Source organism: Poromitra crassiceps (genome assembly GCF_964638095.1).
Source record: "Poromitra crassiceps genome assembly, chromosome: 21".
In the NCBI taxonomy this organism is placed as follows: Eukaryota; Metazoa; Chordata; class Actinopteri; order Beryciformes; family Melamphaidae; genus Poromitra; species Poromitra crassiceps.
Window position 1 is genome coordinate 25,287,198 of NC_139638.1, and position 22,500 is coordinate 25,309,697.

At 45.8% G+C, this 22,500-nt stretch overlaps 2 protein-coding genes across 4 annotated transcripts in view; one reads left to right on the top strand and one right to left on the bottom strand.

Annotated features, from left to right (window-relative positions):
• dnm1a (dynamin 1a) overlaps nt 1-22,500 on the bottom strand; it is a gene marked incomplete at both ends in the record, with an annotated part of 104,575 nt that overhangs the window by 69,332 nt on the left and 12,743 nt on the right. For all 3 annotated transcript variants that reach the window (XM_083657818.1, XM_083657816.1, XM_083657817.1), the window contains 3 exons: nt 610-813; nt 1,421-1,570; nt 5,509-5,582. In XM_083657818.1, coding sequence (XP_083513944.1) covers nt 610-813; nt 1,421-1,570; nt 5,509-5,582 — 428 coding nt within the window. The remainder of the gene's footprint in view (nt 1-609; nt 814-1,420; nt 1,571-5,508; nt 5,583-22,500) is intronic.
• LOC310795675 (tripartite motif-containing protein 16-like) lies at nt 20,742-22,424 on the top strand (the record flags this gene model as incomplete). The annotated part of the gene is made up of 1 exon (XM_083657749.1): nt 20,742-22,424. The coding sequence occupies one exon, from the start codon at nt 20,742-20,744 to the stop codon at nt 22,422-22,424; it is 1,683 nt and encodes a 560-aa protein (XP_083513875.1).

Genomic DNA, 22,500 nt, shown 5'->3' on the forward strand with positions numbered 1-22,500 from the left:
CAAATCCCAGTTGTTAGATACACGAAAATACTTTTTTTGATGTTTCAGGTACATTCAGGTATTTTCAAGTGTGTGTGTGTGTGTTATTGTGTTCCACTTTATTTTAGAGTTCTATCACAACATTAGGGCTGGGTATTGGAAAGGACCTCACGATACGATACATATCACGATACATTGCGATACAATACATATTGCGATATATTGCAATACTACATCATTTACTGAAAATTTAATTCGCTGTGTACCACCCAGGTAGTGTAATAATATGTACCGTACATCACTTTAGTGATGGACAAATTGAGTCAAAACTACGGAGTGTTGAGTGTGTTTACTGAACTCACTGAAATAATCATTCTTATTGTGTCACTGAACACACGGCTGTGCAAAAAATCGATATGGCGATATATCACGATACTTTTCTGAAATATCTATACAGTATTGTGGGAAAAAATATCGTGATATATTGCCGTATCGATTTTATTGCACAGCCCTACACAACATATAGATATAGCCTAGTCTAGAAGTGTGTGTGTGTGTGTGTGTGTGTGTGTGTGTGTGTGTGTGTGTGTGTGTGTGTGTGTGTGTGTGTGTGTGTGTGTGTACACGCACCTTGTAGGTCGACCTCTTTGGCGATCTTCAGAGCGTCAGAGTTGGCCAGGTCGGAGTTGGCCGGGGAGACGGCCAGCAGCAGGCAGTTCTCCTTGGTGACAAACTGCATTAGCATGTCCCGGATCTGCTGCTCGATGTCCGCAGGCTGGTCCCCCACCGGCACCTTGGTCATCCCCGGCAGGTCCACCAGGGTCAGGTTCAGCACTGCAAGGGTTAGGGAAGGAAGAATGGAGGGAAGTATACAGTAAATGGGATTTTCTTGATGTGTATTATTTATAATACACATCAATATATATATATATATATATATATATATATATATTTATAAAACGGCTCTCTCAAATCAAGCAATCTGATTGGTTCACAGCCATTGTATAAATCCAATAACCCACTCCAATAACCCATGGCCATGGGTTATTGGTTGCCATGGCAACTCTCTTACTAAAAGCCTTTGGTTACCTCAAAAAAAACAAATGGCGGAGACAGCTGTCAGATCCTTGTGAATCGATCTTCGCTTATAACTTTACTAATACTTCGCAGAAAATTATGTTTTGTACAAGAATAGATGCGGGCTAATGTCTTCTTTGCAAAAAAAAGGCTGTTAACCCCGCATTTAACCCCGAAACACCTTACGACCCCAGCTAACATCACTGATCACGCGCATGTCCCAGCGCATGCGGTAGTATGTATTTCTTAATATATATATACATATACATATATATACATATCTACAATTTAGCGACAGTATTAAAGCTTAGAAGTAAGTTAGAAGCAACTGCAAAACATTGAAGTGTTTGTGTCTCAGCCTCACCATTCGGGGAGTAGACGCGCAGGTTGATGGGCACCGGGGAGATCCCCTTGTTGGCCCCGGTGACGCGGTCGGTCTCCGCCTCGATCTCCTGCCGAACCTCATCGAAGTCTGTGAAGCGTTTCCCCTTACAGTGCAGGAACTCCGCGTGCTCTGGTAGAGGCCCAGGGTGCAGGTGCAGGCGAAGGGAGAAGATACAAGGACAACAACGTCAGAGAATATGAGTGAAGAACAAGCTCCAGAAGACCACACCACTCTAACCGTTAAACAAGCTGATATTGCGGCCTATGCATCACTACTGGCTCGTCACAGAATACTGTTAGATTGGAAGTCCCCTAAGCCTCCATCATCCACCATTTGGCTTAGAGACCTTGTCTTTTTTCTTAAGCTTGAAAAAATGAAGTTCACTCTCAGGGGCTCCGTAGACCGTTTCTATAAGAAATGGCAATGCCTGATAGACTACTTTATTGGCCTTCAAACACTCCCCCCGGAATGAGAAAATAACATAGTGCTAGGATTTTCTTGGTATTATTATGGCTAGGTCTTTTCCCCCTTTTATTTTATTTTTATTTATTTTTCTTATCCTTTGCTAAGGTGTGTGTATATATGTATGCATACATTTTGCTGTTGTGATTTATTGATATGCTTTACTTTGCTGTTCGGAATCAGAATTGAATGTACACTGACTGAACCTGTATAAGTCAGGTTTTTCAAGGTAGAGGTGGGAGGAGGAGGGAAGGGGCATCTGCTGTCAAAAAAGAAAATCTGAAGGAGAGAATTAATGTTGTCTGTGCATGTTTGCCATGTTTGTCCTTCAATAAAAAATAATTGAGAAAAAAAAAAGGAGTGAAGAACATGAGAGAAGAGAACAGAAGAGAGGAGAAGAGAGGAGAAGAGAAGAGAAGAGAAGAGACAAGACGAGATTGATTAGAAATCATGGTATATTTTCCCAATAATGCAAATGTTACAGTGCATTTTCCCTATAAATGGAAAAATGTCTTGGACAACAAGAATGTATTTAAGAACTGAAGGCTGTGCACCACAGTGCTCCAATTCATTATTATAGCATGAGAGGATTAAATATGAATTATTTAAAGAAAAAGGTTGCTCTTATTATGGTAGAATTAAAGGCTAGAAAACAACCAGTTTCCAGGGAGGTCCTGGAAAAAAGCTGTAATAATTGCAGCTCAGTTTATCAAAAGTGACAAAGACAAATGGCATAATGATAATAATCATAATAATGATAATCCAGCAAATCAATCTTGATTCACACCATGACAAAGCTGGTGAGAGAAAGCTCACTCAGTAGACAGACTCAACCTAATGAGACGTATCTATGGCAACGTGAGGTTGTCTGTAGAGATGTCTTCAATGCTTTCTCCTCAAGGGAGGATCAATGGAGGGGAGAATATCTATGGGAAAGTAAATGGTGGATGCAATCTCTTGGTGTGTATGCCTAAACCGGAAGTGGGCTTGACTTTGGCTCTATATTGTGAGCTTCAGAAAGCCAGGTTTCTCCCATCACTAATCAGACAACACCTTCCTCAGGCCTAGCCTGATTGGACTGGACTATATTATCATGGCAAACAGGGTAGGCTAAACAAGAGGAGGTATCATAAATGTTCTTAAGATGTAGCCTAATGAGAAATACATTTTCAAACATTATATAGGTTGACTACTCTAAATAACGCAATGAGCAGCCACCATTCTATGTGGGCATGTTAACCTCCACATTACACTTTAGCAAGGGGAAATCCCTCCCCCATTGACTTGGTATGGCCCAGGCCACACTTAAAATACAGGGATGGAGGCTTGTGCGAATGAGACTGAGCATTTGTTTTATTTTTGTCCTAGGAAAAGATGAACAACAAAAAGGTGAGATTGTCTAAATCAGGGGTACTCAACCTTTTCCCTACTCAAGATTGACCAAAAACAAATCTTTGCAAGAGCCACAATGCAAAAAGTCCCTTTCCTCCCATTATTTATTCTTAGAAAGTTTATTTATGTATTTTAAGTAGGACTTAGAAGAGCCACAACTACCCATAATGGAGCTGCATGTGGCTCTAGAGCCTCAGGTTCAGTATCACTGGTCTAAATCTTCAATTTGCTCAACAGTTGTGGAATGTGAGGCTTGAAGGTGAGAGAATTGTCAATAGAAATTCTGAGGTACTTGTATTTGGATTCAATTATCTCAGAACCCTGAAAAGTGGTGATGGATGGCAGGTTCAGTGGCTTTGATTTTGAACTAGAAAACATGATTGATCATTCATCATGATTTTTCTGCATTCAAAACAGTTTTAGATTACATCCCCTTAAGAAGCTTTACAGCCACACACTAAAGACCTAGATACCATTCAGAAAAGGGCATCACTAGTTTGCTTATATAAGCATATACATAATCAAGTTTAACTTTTGGAGAGGAGCACTGCTCATCAATGTCACTTTTTTCAAGGACCAAACCATAATTGAGGAAGAGGCAGGACTAAAGATCAACAAACATGATGGAGGAGAGGCTCAGTGAGAATTATTAATTGGATTATCTTTCTAGGCTCCGGAGGAGCGCACGAGTGCTCAATGCGCTCTGGAGAGGGCTCTGGAGGGGGCTCTGGAGGAGGACCACTGCGCTCTGGAGAGGGCTCTGGAGGAGTGCACGAGGGTTCTACGCGCTCTGGGGGGGGCTGTGGAGGAGTGCACGAGGGCTGACTGCGCTCTGGAGGGGGCGCTGGAGGAGCACATGAGGGCTCAACGCGCTCTGAACGGGGCTCTGCAGGAGCGCATGAGGGCTCAACGCGCTCTGAACGGGGCTCTGCAGGAGCGCACGAGGGCTCACCGCGCTCTGGAGAGGGCTCGGGAGGAGCGCATGAGGGCTCATGGCGCTCTGGAGAGGGCTCGGGAGTGCACGAGGGCTCAACGCACTCTGGAGAGGGCGCTGGAGGAGGGCACGAGGGCTGAACGCGCTCTGGAGAGGGCTCTGGAGGAGACCCGAAGGGCTCACCGCGCTCTGGAGGGGGCTCTGGAGGAGGGCACGAGGGCTCACGGCGCTCTGGAGGAGACCCGAAGGGCTCACCGCGCTCTGGAGGGGGCTCTGGAGGAGGGCACATGGGCTGAACGCGCTCTGGAGGGGGCTCTGGAGGGGGCTCTGGAGGGGGTTCTGGAGGTGACCCGAAGGGCTCAACGCGCTTTGGAGGGGGCTCTGGAGGGGGCTCTGGAGGGGGCTCTGGAGGTGACCCGAAGGGCTCAACGCGCTCTGGAGGGGGCTCTGGAGGAGAACCGAAGGGCTGTGGAGGAGCGCACGAGGCATTTGGAGGCTCTGGAGGAGCTTATGCCGTAAGGGCTCGGGTGGAGGACACAAGGGCTCTGTTCCAGCAACAGGTATGAAGGGGTAACAGAATCAAAGCACTGGTAGGAAATATTGCACATAAAGCCACTCTTGAGGGCTCTGAAACCAAAACCTTTTATCACAAATGTTGTTCTAAATTAATTTAGAATAATGCCCTCCTGCACAATACAACTTGCACTGGACTCATTTACTTTCATTATGTCTGTTTTCACTTTTGCAGATGGAGACAGCTGGGCCCTGGATTTGGGAGCATTTGGGACAAATAAATAAAGTGTTTTTTTTAACAATACACCTTTCTTCATTTGTTGGGGGTGATGTCTATTGCCACAGACGCCTAGTGGCCATTTGAGGAACTACAGGTTTTCAATTCACTTCTGCATCATCAGAGGGAAGGGCTTGCCCACTGGTCCTCCTGACAGACACGTCACAACCCAAAGATAATCTGTTTACCGTCATAGGAGACTAAAGAAACCAGAAAATATTCACATTTAAGAATGAGAGAATTTTTCGATAGTTTTGTTTCGTCTAAACGATTAATCGATTACTGTATAAAGTTTAATTTATTTTCTGTCGGTCGACAGTCGTTGCACCTCTCATATGTCTTTTACCTTTTTAAATCATGCTTGGTGGTTTTGTTTGTGATAAATGTCTGGGATGTCATGGTTTGTATGTAATTTATAATGAAACTAAAAGGAAAGGTACCATAAGCAACAAAATGCACAACAACCAGGTTGAGGGTAACAGATTTTACCTGTGGGACTGTTGATCAGCTGCAGCACCAAGGGACGACGGGTCACGATGCCGGACCCGCGGGGAAGGAAATCCCTGCAACACAACAGACAGACAGTGAGCTGAACCGTGACTGCAAGCAGGGTGATAATCAGTGAAAAATAACACAATCATTCAAAACAGTCGGTAAAAAATCAGAATTTGAAATGGTTACGAATACTTCTGAGACAGATTGCACATGGATTTCCCTCTGTGCTCAAGGGAAGTCTAGACCTGATTTCAATCAGGAAGACTACTTAGCCCATGCTAATTCACCATGCTAATTCACATTTCTCCCTATTCAATTTCAGTTATCACAATTCCATGCCCAGTTTCATTCATACGTCTTCCTATCCAATCAAGTTATCCACGCTCTCCCATGCTATCAATAGCCAATAATCGGTGCAAGCCATCTCCTTCCCTCGCTCTGCCGCTGAACCAATCCTCTAAAGCGGTTCATAGTATTTCAAGTTCACGTCTCTTACTATGTGGTTTTGCTACTCGCTGATCCTATATGTTGTCACACTGCAGTTGCTGTCATTCTCGTGTACTGGTTGTTTGGCCCCACCTCCTCCCCTGCCACCACAACGTCATGCCTTCAGAGGGGAGGGGGTGGGAGGGATTTCTATTCTAAAGGATTTCTATTCTACGCATTCCTGACACCCTGCCCTCAACATCGCAGGAGGAGCATCCTCATGGAGCCATTATAGGCCAAACTTTAATCTTGTTTGTTGTTCAACAAATGTTATTTTGAACCTTTATATTAGTCTCCTCTGACAACAACAAATATTCAGAAACACATGTACTGGATCAAATTCATCAGCCAATAGAAATACGGGAAGTATGTCAGACTTGGTGTATTCACACCTGTCTCGTTTGGAGCAGTTGTTCCGAAACAGAGAGCATTTTCCCCCTTGGTGCGGTTCGTTTTGGGGAGTGTGAGGTCACCTAGTAGTAGTAGCCATGTGTGGGCGTTTGCAGTTCTGTGAGAGTAGGCTACCATAGCTCACGAGTGAGCATTATTTTGAAAAATGCTTTCACCTCTGCTGTTATTTATTTTAAAAAGACAATCCCAATGGCTAGCGTGCTCTGTTCACAACCCGGGTTGACAGTAGTGGTTGGTTACACTACCTCCCCCTGGACAGGGGGGAATCGAACCCGCGTCATATACACAACCCTCACTTTATTATAAGTCGAGCACGCTAACCAGTCGGCCAAGGAGACAGTCCCAGCTTCGCTGTGTGAAAACTCTGACTTTGCATAGTCCTAATCACCACATGTATACAGTTTGTTGCAGCAGTGCACAGCCTCAGCTAGCTGGAGTTTGCAAAGAAAAAGTCGACAAAGAAGAACTGCTAATTGTAAGAACAATTTGATTATGCTGTCTGTGCACTGGGCACTTGTGATTGTGTGCTGTAGCCTATATTTTGTGGGTGAGTTGATATGCTGTTTGCATTCATATGTGTATTGATTGCATTCGTCATTGTGATGCTGCATCATGCTTCTATCGGTTTGTCAAGGTCAGTGAACACAGCAATCGCACTCGGATGCGGGACAAAACAAGCGGACCGAGATCGCCAAGAAAGGGTGGTCTCGGTCCGCTTTAAACGAACTCTGCTGCGGTTCGTTTGTGGTGAGAACGTGATCCGACCTCGATCCGCCACAACTGCAGGAAACAGTGCGCATTTTTGGATAAACCAGCTGCCATAGTCAGCTGCGCTGTGCGTAATGGCCTGAAGAACGTTTTTATCGTTTAAAAACATCTTCATTCAGATCCTGTTTTGGCGACTTGTGACTTGCATGGATAAACTTTGGGGGATTTTTGGATCATCACATCAGCAGTTTGAACTCAATCAACTTACCTCTGGTCTCCATTCAATAAATGAAAACAAGTCGTGGTAATCAGAGCCAGCCTTCTTTGTGATAAGATTGTCTGGTTCAATCAGACAATCAGACTGATTGCATGTGTTCCTCGAAATGTCCGTAGGCTATTATTAAATTATTTATTCATATTTTATTCCTATGTGTAGGCTAATCCTCTGAAGTGTCCATGATATAGCAGATCGAAGTTGCGAGGGTTTTTGATCTGCTATCTCCAAATTCCCTAAGCCTAAATAGGCTAAATAAATACATAGGCTACATAGCCTACATAAATAAATAAATAAATAACTTTCTCCCTCTCTTTCTCTCCCGATCCCTCCCTCTTTCTTTCTTTCTCCCTCTCTCTCTCTCTCTCTCCTTGCATGGGGCACGCCCAACATAGCCTACAATGTAGGTCTAACAAAACGCATTCTTATAATCATATAGGAAAATCTCTGGGAATTATTTTTTCCATCCCGAGAGGCTATTAGCCTACCGGAGTGTCTCCTTGCCAATCCAGGAGGCTTCAACGGCGTTGGAAGCACGGTGCGGTGGGCGCTGCAGCACCCCCTGGTGGCAAGAGATGTAAAAAAAAAAAAAAAAAATCTTTTTTTTTTTTTTTTTTTTTTTTACAGTGCACCTGAACGCAACATGCAAAATACCCGCTGAATAAGTGTCCAAATGTTCATGTAATTCTGGCCAATACTCCACTTCTGTTATAACATTTCAGTCTGGAAGATATAATCTTTATGACTACCTTAAAAGGCTAAATGAATAGCTTAGAAAATGAATAGCACCGGGGGCCCATGGTACTATTAATCCGGCCCTGGATATATCGGAGGAATAGCAGGTAGGCTATCACTGTCCCTGAGTCCTGAGGGTAAATTGAGTAATGCTGCAGAGAAGAGGAGAAGACACTGAATAATGACATCACAACAGTATAATCCTAATGTTAATTTAAAATTTAATATTCCTCTAAATGGCTAAAAGTCCAAAAAGGGTGGGAGAGAGAATGAGGATTCCAACACAGCAGTGGGAGCAAGTGGTGACATGGAGGTGAGTGAGAAAAGGTGACTGAATAATGACACAACAGTCTAATCTTAATATTAATATTCCTCTAATCTGGCGACAAAGTGGCCAAATTTTTTGGCCACCTGCGGGCGCCGTCAGCCGTCCCCCCCAATGTTGAATCGGTGACAGCACCCCCTACCTAAAAGTACTTCCAACGCCACTGGGAGGCTTGGACCGTTTGATTTGTGGCTGTGTGAACACAAACGAACCAAGGCACAAATGCAACAATTGTATCAATTAAGTACCTGAACTGGAACAAAGCAAACAACCTACATCTCTAAGGGTCTATTCACACCTGTGAATAGAGATGTAACGATATGAAAATTTCGCATCACGATTATCGTGACCAAAATTATCACGGTTATTGTATTATCACGGTATTCGTAAAAAATAGCTGAAAATGTTCAAAAAGTACAGAGACTCACTGAAATCATTTTACGATGTTTTATATTGAAAACTCAGACCCAAAAAGGATTGATACACTACAATGAGGTTGCCAAATTTGGTTGATGATGGACAGTATTTTACCATGTTTTTCAAAGCACTGTAATCACGGTACCACGGTAATCACGATACCACGGTTTTAATGATAATGAAAATTTGAAAAGGTGCCGTTATCGTTTACCCCGCTAGCCGGGCGCTTCTCGCTCATACTGAGCACAGATGAATGGTTTTCGGTTTTTTGAAAGACAGAAAAGTGGATTTTATGCAACAATTGGGAAGATTCAACTAGATGTTGGTAAAAGAAGAGGATGTTGTGCATTGGATAGCGTCTTCACTTCACGTGAAGACTCAGGTAGGGGCTCATGGCTTTTATACCTAGACGTGAAAATGGCAGATTGTTTGATGGGAAATGCGTGACGTTCGCCGGGCGCTAATGTGCTCAGTATGAGTGAGAAGCGCCCGGCTAGCGGGGTAACGTTATCGTGAGGAATTTGATCACGGTTATCATTAGAAACCGGTTATCGTTACAGCCCTACTGTCAGACTCAAAGCATCCAGATGAAGCACAGATACTAACTACACTGCACAACAGACCCAATAATCCATTATGAATATCATGCCCAAGTATGAAACAGATGCACCCATTGAAGAGATGAGAAGATATAAAACACTTGTGTCATTAATCTTGTGCTGAAGCATCGAACAACAAACAGGCAGAAAGAAGCCCCATGAGTCATTAAGACTCAGCATCCTGAACGTTGGGGAAGCTTTCAGTATCGTTCCCTCGGGATGTACCCAAGGATGCACAAAAGGGTTTCTGTGAGAAGGAGGGAGGTGTGTGTGTGTGTGTGTGTGTGTGTGTGTGTGTGTGTGTGTGTGTGTGTGTGTGTGTGTGTGTGTGTGTGTGCGTGCGTGTGTGTGTGTGTGTGTGTGCGCGTGCAATGCTGAATCAGAAGCAAGCTTCACACATCTGCTGTTGGTGAGATCGCATGAGGTTAAATATTGATTGAAAGCTGCCATGCATGTTTCTCCAGGACGTGTGGGTTTACTCAGCAAAGCAGAGAAAAGTGCCCCAAAGTCAAATCGATTCAACGTTGTTGTTGTTTTGTGTGAGGGGATGATGATGATGATGAGTCATGATGAAACCCCCACGAAAATAGACAGATGTCTGATTGTCATGAATTATGTCACTATTATATATTAAAAAAAAAAAAAAAAAAAATCTCGCGCACGTGACAATATCACTGATGACATCACTCACACCGATGACATCACAATTGCTCGAGTGACATCGCTGGTGACATAACAATTGCTGTGTGTGAACGTAGAATACTCCGTCTCATTTTGACATCATCGATAAACACATTTTCCTTCTTTTTTTCTGTTGAAAATCAATATATGTGGGAAATTGGTATTGTTGTTGAAGAATGCAGGTCGGAATCCTGACATTTCGTGTAAATCTGAGGAATTCTTCAAAAGAGTAAGTACTGTACACTGTACTGATAAATCACTATAGTAGTGACTTTGCCAACAGGCCTACAAGTCTAGAACTGTATTACAGCATCGGTTATTTATGACATCATCACCGAAAATGAGAAAACCCATAGTGGTGAGCCGTCTAGAACTGTATGACATCATCAGCGACCTGACTTCTTTCTTTCTTTCTTTCTTTCTTTCTTCCTTTCTTGTGGACAGACATACAGACAGACAGACTCGTTTAAAGATGCCTCGGCCCCTAGTGGCCACGCTGTAAACATTTGTTTAACTTAAATGCTGCATGTACTGTGCAGAATACATACAGTATAGAACGCAGACTAAATTGGATACTGCACCTTCATTGTGCACATTGTGTGTCAAAACAGGCATAGTACTTTCACAATACACTGACATTATGATAGGCCCTGAAACTTAGCCATAAAGACGATGTCGTTTAAAGCTTATTTTATTTTCAGCTCAACTGAGGCAGCCCCAAGGGCGTCCGGTTAGTGCATCGGTAGATTGATTGATTGATTGATTGGTTGCAGGTTCGAGCCCCGTGTTGCCTCCAGCTCGCCCCGGGCATCCATACAGACGCAATTGGCTGTGTCTGCGGAAGTGTGTGTGGGAAGCCGGATTAAGGTTATGTGTCTGGTCAGTGCACTAGTGCCTCCTCTGGTCGGTCGGAGCACCTGTTCGGGGGGGGGGGGGGGGGGGGAGGGGAACTGGTCGGAAAAGCATGATCCTCCCATGCGCTACAATCCTGCCGGTGAAAGTCCTCGCTGTCAGGTGAAAAGAAGCGGTTGGCAACTGCACATTATCTATCCGAGGAAGCATGTGCTGTGTACAACTCTCCACAGATCGGCAGAGGGGGGTGGAGCAACGGCAAGTACGTGATCTCACTGCATTCACGCGTTATATAAAAGGGGACGTTAATGGCCATGGCCAGTCACAGAAAAGCGTCTAAGTTCCAAACGGATTCATGTAACACCACAAAACGTTGAAAGGTTGGCGGAGGTATGCACTCTGCTGAGTGCCTTCTGGTTTCCATGTATTTCCTCCTTTTTGTGTGAGATGATGAACAGCGTCCGTCACCCTCCCTTCTCCATGCAGAGACATAGCCACCATATTCAGCTTCTCTGTTCAATAGTCGAAAATATATCGACCGACTGTCGCCCCCCCCCCGACTGGAGCTGTCCCTGAAAATGCCTCCGATTTAAAAGTTTCACTGCACAGTTAGTGCACTGAATCAGTGCAGTTAGTGCACTGAAACTGAAACTGAATCTAAAAAAGTTTCAGTGCACAGTTAGTGCACTGTGAATCCTTTGTGAATTGAGCCGTGGGCTTGAGCCATTCTTGCTCTTCTTGGCCCTCTTTGTGTGGCTATAGGAGGCTGCAAAGGCGCGGGAGCAGGTGTCCACCAGGACAGTGAGAAACATCTTGTCCTTGGTGTTAACAGCAGCTTTCAAAAGCGTCTCTGTCCCGTACTTATCAACGAGAGACTTGTACATGGTCTGGTAGAGTTTCTTGGCGTCTAATTCCGGCGAGTGAACCTGGCCGTGGCTGATGCCCGAGTGTCTGGAGTACCGAGAGACAATGCGGTTCGCGAGATCGGTGGTCTTGCTCCTCAACTCTTCCGCGACACTGTGGGATTCACTGAATTCTGTGAAAAGCTGAATCAAGAGCAGAGAGATTAAATTGACATAGGTGTCGTCGCCAGAATCGGGGGAAGATTTCACTTCCTCTTTCGCGCTCTCCATTTCTTCAGCTGTCAGCAGCTGCTTCACCATCTCCTGTGCAAACATATAGGTGAGGTCAGAGTCAGATACGGATCTACTGCCCTCCAGGAAGTATTTCTGAGTCTCGCCGCTTTCGTTCATGATCAGAGAACAGACCGTGTCGATGAGTCTGTCTGTGTTGGCTCCGCTCGACACCAGTGTCTGGAGCCTCTCTGCAGAGGCCTCCTTCAGGCACGTCTCCTGCATGATGCTGTAGACTATCTTGGACATTGTCCTCTGGACCAGCTGAGAGGGAGTGAACGGGCGTCTGTCGGGCATGTCGTCGACATCCTTCAGCAAGGAGTCAACGGTGGACATGATTATTCGACTTTCCTCCGAGGCTCTCCTCTTTGGCCTCGTCAACATCTTCTTAATTGACTGTAAAGCCCGTCTCAGGATGTCTTTGGGCGTTGGAGATGTCGGCGATGCCACCTTGCTGACCTTCTCACGCTCGTTGAAGATCAGAGGCCCACCGGCGACGCAGGTCCCAGGATCGAACGCGTGAAGCCTCGCGGACTCTCTCCGGCACTGAGGGGGCACGTCTGTGATGGAACTGCCATGTGGTACGTAATCTGTGGGCGATGCCTCGCTGCTGTCAGAATGAGCTGGCTGGAAGGGAACCGTTTGGTTGTTAGATTGACACCACGGGGTGAAGAACCTCGATAGCCACTGCTGCACCTTTCTGCAGGTGGAGAGTCTGTCTCCTTTTTTGATGTCCTGTCCCTCCTCTGAAGATCTCTGTTCCCAGGCAGTCTTTCTACCCTCCTCGTAGCCAGAGCTCAACGTGCTTTCGACTTCCTGCAACATCTCCTTAGCCGCTTCGGGACTTGAGACCGTGACACTCGAAGATCCAGAGGTCTCGATGGCAGATACTAAAGAGTTCACTTTTGCTACGACCGTTGACGCTATGGCCGCTGTGAATTTGGGAGGCATGCTCTCGTCTCTGTCCACACCAAATGACATTTCCAAACTCTTCTGAACCTTGGCCGCCGTGATGCCATACTTGCTCAGAGGCTCTGAGGACAAGCGTTGGAGGAGTTGCACTCTGACCCCAGGGAAGAGAGCGTCACATGTGGCGACAAAGCGATGGAGCGCTGGTTTGAAAACCTCAACTATGCACTCTGTGACAAACTTCTGCATGTCCATAGACATCACAGACAACTCCTTCTTCACTTCTGGACTGTTTAAGTCAGTGGTGAGTTGTCGTTCATCCAGACTTTTTAAGAAGCTCTCTATCATGGTGTAGATTCCGGCCTGTTGCATGGCCGAAAAACGTGCTCCCTGGGCCAAGGTCTCTCTCTGTTCCAAGGCTAAGGCCTCTCTCTTGTCTAGGGTGAGTCCACTCCGGGGTGCCATTATCAATATTGCGGTTACAAAAGGTCTAGTTCAAGAAACTTGAGTGAAAGTAGGAGAAATTATGAGTCCTACTTATAGCCCTCAGGAGGGAAGGAATTATGATTTTGCTGATTATGTCACTATGTCTCTTGACATCATCAGTGATTTATGCCATCACTGTTGATGTATACTGTACAACGTCATCACAATGTCCAGGGAACTGATGTCAACTGAGGTTGTCACTTGTGCATAAACATTGTGGCATCATCATTGCAAGCCCGGATCTACCATGGGCAACCTGGACTCGGGATGCAGTGATGTCACTTGAGCAATTTTGAGGTTAATATCAGTGATGATGTCATAGAGCTCAACAGTCATGTGACGTTTCTTGCCCCAGAGGTGAATTCCCCATTCGTTTTCTCCATAGACATTTTGAAAAATTAAAGTTTTTAAGGCTAGAATCAAGCAAAAACAAAAAATAAAAGCGGGGCGATATTTTTTTCCTGCATCTATTTTTTATGGGCTTGTTTTTTCCTAGGATGGTGCCAGGATGACCCGCCCCATTCTGCTCTGCCTCTGAATCCCGGCCAATCACGGTGCAGCTTCCCTGCAAATGCCCTGTGTTTTATGTGTTGTGTGCTTCCCTCTATTGCACAACCAATTGCCCCATTTGGGACAAATAAAAGGTCTCGAAGATGAAAATCTTTAGCTATGGATATAGCAAGTTAGGCCTTGGCCACACTGATCCGTGGAGTCTGCCCGTGTGCGTTCATTTCTCTGTTCACTTCCATTCATTTTCAATGACAGCTGTCCGACTGTCCGTGGAGCACTCAGAAGCATACGTATCCAGAAAATTTCATACGTTTTGATGGACAGAAAGTTGAAGAGGGATGAACTTTTTCTGGATGGACGTATCGGATGGTCGGATAGTCACTGTCCGTTTAGCCAATCAGAGTCGAGGTCTCGAGAGGAGGCGTTCCGAGATTTGTTTCAACTTTTCAAAGAAGATGGCGGCCGAGGCGGTGAAGGAGGCTATAATTAATGCTGTGTACACCATCCCGCTGTTGTACAACGTGATAGTCAGTGTCACCGTCTGATTTCACCTTCTAATCTGGTCATTCAGTGGCATTTTATTGCCACATAAGTAACGTAGCGCACAGAGCTAACAGCTAGCTGACGCCAGCTTTCTTCTTCTCTCGGTTTATAGGCGGGTCGCTGACACCTTCAAGGTGCTTACCGCCACCTGCTGTACAAGTAGGTTACTTGTACATGCAACGGACATAAATCTATCCGTCTATCCGTTCTGTCCATTTTCTGACAGATCAGTGTGGCCAAGGCCTTAGGCTACTAGGTGTGCAGTTTGTGAATGATGCATTAGTGCCACATGTGGACACACATGGGGCTGATGACATCACTGATGACATCACTCACACTGATGATGACATCATCACCAATGACATCACAATACACCCCAGGAGAAGGTACCACATGTAGGCCAATTGTAATTCCCAGAAAATTAGAAAATTGTTTCTTTTTTGAAAAATTATTGTTTTTCGTTTTTTCCATTAACTCATTCAGTGCCAGCCACTTTTGGAGAACGGATGCTCCCAGTGCCAGAGTTTTCAGAGCGTTTTCAGTGATTTCTCGAGGCCCACAGAATATTGTGTGATATTACTATGTAAACACCGAACACGCACAAGAACGAGCTGGCTCTATTGTATCATCAGCAAAAAAAAGTTTATTGATACCATTTTCCGTTCTTTAGTTATGAGCCGGAGAAGATAGGTCGTTTTCAGCGTTTTCAGGCTTTTCAAATTATTAGCTGAGATAATCCGCCTTTTGTGAAATGCAGCATTTCAAGCACATTCACTGAGTCTGAAGATAATATTTTCTGATGTAGTGACGTAGTTGTTGTGTGATGCCCTGCGTGCACCACCCCCCTCCCCCCCTCCCCCCGTAAACTCCTCCCCACACTGCACACAGCCTCACGCAACCATTATATTTTCGGAGTGCTGCATTTGTGTGCTGCTGTCGGCTCTCAGCGCCACAGCAGGGAAGAGCCAACCCGGATTGCTGAATGGTTTGGCGTCAGGGGCTGCTTTCCTGTCTGCTAATCGGTTGGAGAAACTATACAGACAGACAGACAGACAGACAGACAGGGACAGAGGGGCTCAGTTGTGAGCGCGGATTGACTCCTGTTCGGAGCCAATGTCAGCTCCCGCGACAGAGCAAATGGCTCTGGGAGCATGCATCGGGTTGTCTTTGATCCACGGCTTTTAGGCTGTTTCTCGGACCTGTCTCTAATCTGGACTGCACCGAGCAAGCACTGTCGCCACCTAATGAGTCCGTAAAATAGGTTATACACCTCCAATAGCTTCTATAGTTGTACAGGAGCTGCGGAAGGCTTTGATCGACGTCCCACCGTCAAAAAACGCATTGGACGTCGAAGGACGTCCGTGGCATTCTACGTCACTATTTAATTGGACGTCGAAGGACGTCCATGGCATTCAATGAGTTAATATACAGGGTTGTGAACTATCCATTCCACATAAAATGCAGCCGTTTTAGAATCAGTAAATAAGTGTATCTTGTTAAATAAAAGAACTTGTTGTCCATTCCCCCCTTACCTGGCTGCCTAGGTGTGAAAAGCTTCTCCAACTTTGAGGGCCGTTATCTCTGATTGTGGCTTTTAGGAGTGTGAACATTCAAATAAGCATATCTCCCTTCATTCTTTTCAGATTACAATGTGTGACACATCATTTTGAAAGTTTACAATCTGAACTTTCATAATGTGTAAAAAACTGAAAAATGACCGCGCCTACATGTGGGTCAAAAATACCAGCAACTGTCACAGTGCGGGTGATATCACTGATGACATCATCACATTTGCTCAGGTGACATCAATGACGACATCATCACTGATGACATCACAATTGTCGGGTGTGAACATAGAATATACGCCCTCCACATTATGACATCATCAGTATGACATCACTTTAGTATTCCCTTGACCCTAGCCTGGGTAAACCCAGCCTCCACATGATCTCTATCTATGTGACTGATAGCACATAGATAGAGGTCACGTGGAGGCTGGGTTTACCCAGGCTACCTTGACCCTACTGCTATCCACAACTACAGGGTGAAGACACCTCCCTGGGATGCCAACTGCCATAAAACACCATAGAAGAAGAAGACGTGACATGTCTCTTCTCTCATTCCTTTCCAAAACCCTTGAACGAGCAGCTTCCGAACAACTTTCTCTCTATCTCCCCCAAAATGACCTGCTGGACCCTCTGCAATCTAGTTTCAAGGCTTCTCACTCTACTGAGACAGCTCTCCTTGCTGTCACAGAGGCCTACACACTGCTAAGGCCTCATCCCTCTCCTCTGTCCTTGACCTGTCTGTATACAGTTAACCACCAAATCCTTCTCTCCATTCTGTCTGACCTAGGCATCTCAGGATCTGCACACTCCTGGCTTGCTATATCTCTCTAACCGCTCATACCAGGTCTTATGGTGAGGACCCCTATCCAGATCCTGCACTCTTAGCACCAGTGTCCCCCAGGGCTCAGTCCTGGGCCCCTTGCTATTCCTTCTCTATATCAGATCTCTTGGTCATGTGATCTCATCTCATGGCTTTTCTTATCACTGCTATGCCGACGACACTCATCATTCTCTACCTCTCCTTCCCCCCCTCAGACACCCAAATTGAGGCATGCATCTCTGCATGCCTCAAAGACATCGCTGACTGGATGTCTGCCCACCACCTCAAGCTCAATCTTGGTAAGACAGAGCTACTCTTCCTCCCAGGGAAAGATTGCCCTCTCACAGATCTCTCCATCACCATTGACAACACTACTGTGTTACCCTCTCAATCGGCTAAGAACCTCGGGGTGATCCTTGACAACCGGCTCTCCAGCTCGGCCTGCATCGCAGCGACTACTACCCCACTCCATGTAGGTTCTCCCTGTAGCCTAGAACATCCGCAAAATCCGTCCGTTTCTCATGAGGGAAGCGACACAACTCCTCGTCCCGTCACTTGTCATCTCCCGCCTGGACTACGGCAACGTTCTCAGCCTGGGCTACCTGCCTCTGCCATCCGACTGCTACAGCTCATTCAGAACGCTGCAGCCCGTCTGGTGTTCAACCAACCTAAATTCTCTGTCACTCCACTCTTCCATGACCTTCACTGGCTTCCCGTCTTGGCACGCATCAAATTCAAGACACTGGTACTGGCCTACAGCGCAGCACACCAGACAGCTCCTCCGTATATAGAATCTAGAGTCAGGTTCCAAACCTCGCACCATATGCGTATATATGTATACTAGGCATCTCGCGCGCTACACGTGCTCGATTCCTAGGCTTGGCCGCCGCGCGGGGTCGCCTGTCCTGCAGCTCGCCGACTTGGCCCTGCAGCTCACATTCGCAGCTCGCCCGCTGCGCGGCCTTGCCCGCAGCTCGGCTGCCGTGTGGGCTTGCCTGCCCTGGTGGCGCACGCACAATGTCTCCCTCTCTCTCTCCCTCAGTCTCTCTCTCCCTCTCCGTCAGTCTCTCTCGTGACTTTGTGTGTGTGTGTGAGAGTGGTCTCTGGCCCATGGAGCTCACTTTTTCTCAGCCCCTTTCTCAGGAGATAATGATCCTCTTCAGGGATGTCACTCGCTTATATAAGACGACTTATGACATCACGTATGACATCAGTCATCAGGTGGGCTTTATGACATCACTGATGATGTCAGTGGGATTTATGACACCACGGATGATGTCACAGTGGGATTTATGACATCACTGGGATTTATGACATCACTGATGATGTCACAGTGGGATTTATGACATCACGGATGATGTCACAGTGGGATTTATGACATCACAGTGGAACAATCACAGTGGGACAGAGAAACAAACAAACAGACAGACAGACAGACAGAGCCCCAGCTCCAATATACTGATGATGATGATGATGATGATGATGATATATGCGACATATGGTCGTCGTCGTCATGTACAGCAAGAGCTGTAGCTGTAGACATCAGCTTTTCTCAAACAGACTAACAACAAGAACAAACAGAATATATAGAAATATGAGTCAGTACATGGGGCTGTAACTGGGACTCCACGACCAAGACTTGCTCATCTTACTGGACCCCATCTTGCAGATGGCAGTAAAGTCTGTGCCATCCTCCTCTGCTGCCTGTGGCTGCAGAAAGTCATGTAGTAGTTGGACCACTTCAAATGCTGTAAAGCTGGAGTCTGTTGCACCTGAATATGTGCATGCGAGGGTGCCTGTACCAACAATGAAGGACGAGATAGTTACGACGGTATTTGAGTAATCTGGTTGTGTGATAAGGATATAAACAAAAAACCACTCATCACCTGAACAGCTTCTATCTGAAAGTAGTCGCCCTAGTGAATCAAAAGGACTGAGTAGATCTAACTTAACACCCCTGTTAAAACTCATTTTCAGATAGCCACCATCTTGGAAATATGCAAATTAGGGGTCCACACAGACCCAATTGTAAAGATACTGTAAGAATTACAACATGTCTCCATTAAATAGACACCAAATTTGCATTTCTAGCTCATCTGTTTCAAAACTTTCAAAAGCAGCCCCATCAGGATTCACAATCATATTTACATGTACTGTACATTACAAGTGCTTTGCCTGCAACAGTTGAGGACATAAACTTTATGTCCTCAACTGTCATAAAGTCATGTCATAAAGAACCATATTACTACAGTAAATGCTGAAACGCCACTGAAGAGGGAGAGACAGAGACACACACGCAGGCACGCATCTGCGCACACACACACACACACACACACACACACACACACACACACACACACACACACACACACAACACACACACACACACACACACACACACACACACACAGACAGATAAAGGACACTTGTACTTTGTACTTTGCTTCGGCAAAATTGTTCCTTCACCTTTCACGTCAATAAAGCCATTGAAATGAAAATAATAAAAAAATTACAGCGAGAGAGAGACAGACACAAGCACAGAGAGAGAGAGAGAGAGAGAGAGAGAGGCACAGAGAAAGATAGAGAGAGAGAGGCACAAACAGAGAGAGAGAGAAAGAGAGAGAGACACTAAGCACAGAGAAAGAGAGAGAGAGAGAGACAAGGACAGAGAAAGAGAGAGAGACAAGGACAGTAACCTCGCGTCACCAGGCTCTTCTCGGCGAGAAAGAGCCTGGCTCCCGCCCACAATTGATTTTGTCACCCTACTGGTTCCGGCCTAGAGCCCGCCCTAGACCGGATGGCAGCGTTTCTAGCTCGTCAACTTTTACGTTAACTTGACAATTTGACACAAGTATCAGAACGGCAAACAACAAAACAAAAGATGGACGTACCGAACGAAGTTTTTGAAGAAGTTCTTGTAGAAACATTGCGGATTCACAATCTCACATCTTTTAAGCCAATACAGAAGCTTTGCATCAGACAATTAATCGAGGCAAGAGACGTCGAGCTAACGGCAACAAAGATGTTTTCTGGCGCACTGCCTTCCGGTGTTCATTCTGGTTCCGTGGTTTACGCCCCATGACAAAAAGCGGGGTGGAAGGTGCCCAGACTACAAGGACAGAGAAAGAGAGAGAGAGAGAGGCACAGAGAAAGAGAGAGAGAGAGAGAGAGGCACAGAGAAAGAGAGAGAGAGAGAGAGGCACAGAGAAAGAGAGAGAGAGAGAGAGAGAGAGAGAGAGAGAGAGGCACAAACAGAGAGAGAGAGAGAGAGAGACGGACACAAGCACAGAGAAAGAGAGAGAGAGAGAGAGGCAGAGAGAAAGAGAGAGAGAGAGAGAGAGAGAGAGAGAGACAAGGACAGAGAAAGAGAGAGAGAGAGAGAGAGAGAGAGAGAGAGAGAGAGAGACAAGGACAGAGAAAGAGAGAGAGACAAGGACAGAGAAAGAGAGAGAGAGAGAGAGAGAGAGAGAGAGATATTCTAAATAGTTTTACTGTTAAATGTTCTACCAGCCACTTACTTTTGGTAGGTTTTGGAACTTTATTTTAAAATTAGGGGGAATAAGAGGAGAGAGATGTTGATCCAAAGTTCAACTATTCTTTATCTCTTTGTCATAATCTTCACTTCATGTTATAAACCAGGGCTAAACACACTGTTCCTTTAAAAGCACTCCTCTTCCTGGAACGAAGCAAATAAGCCTGATAACCTGCACCTTCCCCCTTCTTTAATTGAGGGACAGTGAAACTATCTGACACTCTCACTGAGAAGTGAAATGGCGCAGCAAGAGCTGTTCGGGGCAAAGCTCTGCTGTTCGATCTGTCTGGATCTACTGAAGGATCCGGTGGCTATTCCCTGTGGGCACAGTTACTGCATGAGCTGTATTAAAAGCTGCTGGGATGAAGAGGATCAGAAGAAAATCCACAGCTGCCCCCAGTGCAGACAGACCTTCATACCAAGGCCTGTCCTGGTGAAGAACACCATGTTAGCAGAGTTGGTGGAGGACCTGAGGAAGACAGGATTCCAAGCTGCTGCTCCTGATCACTGCTATGCTGGACCTGGAGATGTGGCCTGTGATGTCTGCACTGGGAGAAAGCTGAAAGCCCTCAAGTCCTGTCTGGTGTGTCTGGCCTCTTACTGTGAGCAGCACCTCCAACGTCACTATGATGTAGCTCCACTAAGGAAACACAAGCTGGTTGAAGCCACCGTGAAGTTTCAGGAGAACATCTGCTCTCGTCATGATGAGGTGATGAAGATTTTCTGCCGTACTGATCAGCAGTGTATCTGTTATCTCTGCTTAATGGATAAAGGCCATAAAGGACATAAAGGACATAAAGGCCACGACACAGTCTCAGCTGCAGCAGAAAGGACCGAGAGGCAGAAAGAGCTCGGGGTGAGTCGGCAACAAATCCAGCAAACACTCCAGGACAGAGAGAAAGACGTGAAGGTGCTTCAGCAGGAGGTGGAGGCTATCAATCTCTCTGCTGATAAAGCAGTGGAGGACAGTGAGAAGACCTTCACTGAGCTGGTCCGTCTCATTCAGAAGAAAAGCTCTGAGGTGAAGGAGCAGATCAGATCCCAGCAGAAAGAGGAAGCGAGTCGGGCCAAAGAATTTCAGGTGAAGCTGAAACAGGAGATTGCTGAGCTGAGGAGGAAAGATGCTGAGCTGGAGCAGCTCTCGCACACAGAGGATCACATCCACTTCCTCCACAGTTACCCCTCGCTGTCACGTCTCAGTCAATCTACAGACTCACCCAGGATCGATATCCGTCCTCTGCGCTACTTTGAGGATGTGACTGCAGCTGTGTCAGAGGCCAGAGAGAAACTACAGGATGTTCTGACAGAGGAATGGCCTAAGATCTCACTGACAGTGACTGAAGTGGATGTTTTACTGCCGCAACCAGAGCCCAAGACCAGAGCTGACTTCTTACAATATTCACGTCAGATCACACTGGATCCAAACACAGCAAACACAGGGCTGTTATTATCTGAGGGGAACAGAAAAGCAACACTTATGAGAGAAAAGCAGTCATATTCTAGTCACCCAGACAGATTTACTGAAAGGGGTCAGGTCCTGAGTAGAGAGGGTTTAACTGGCCGTTGTTACTGGGAGGTGGAGTGGGGTCGAGGTGCAGTTGGAATAGCAGTTGCATATAAGAATATTAGCAGAACAGGGCATGTAAGTAGTTTTGGATACAATGACAAGTCTTGGCAATTATATTATTGCGGCACTCTTTATCAATTTGTACATAACAGTATCAAAGCTCTCATCTTCGGCCCTCAGTCCTCCAGAGTAGGAGTGTACCTGGATCACAGAGCAGGTATTCTGTCCTTCTACAGCGTCTCTGAAACCATGACTCTCCTCCACAGAGTCCAGACCACATTTACTCAGCCTCTCTATGCTGGATTTTGGCTTAATTTTGGTGAAGTCAGTGCTGAGTTGTGTAATCTGAACTAGACAGAGTTATTAAAGCAGCAATGTGTGGTGTTCCTGCACTGCTCTTACAGTAGATCACCTGTCAATCAAACAGTGT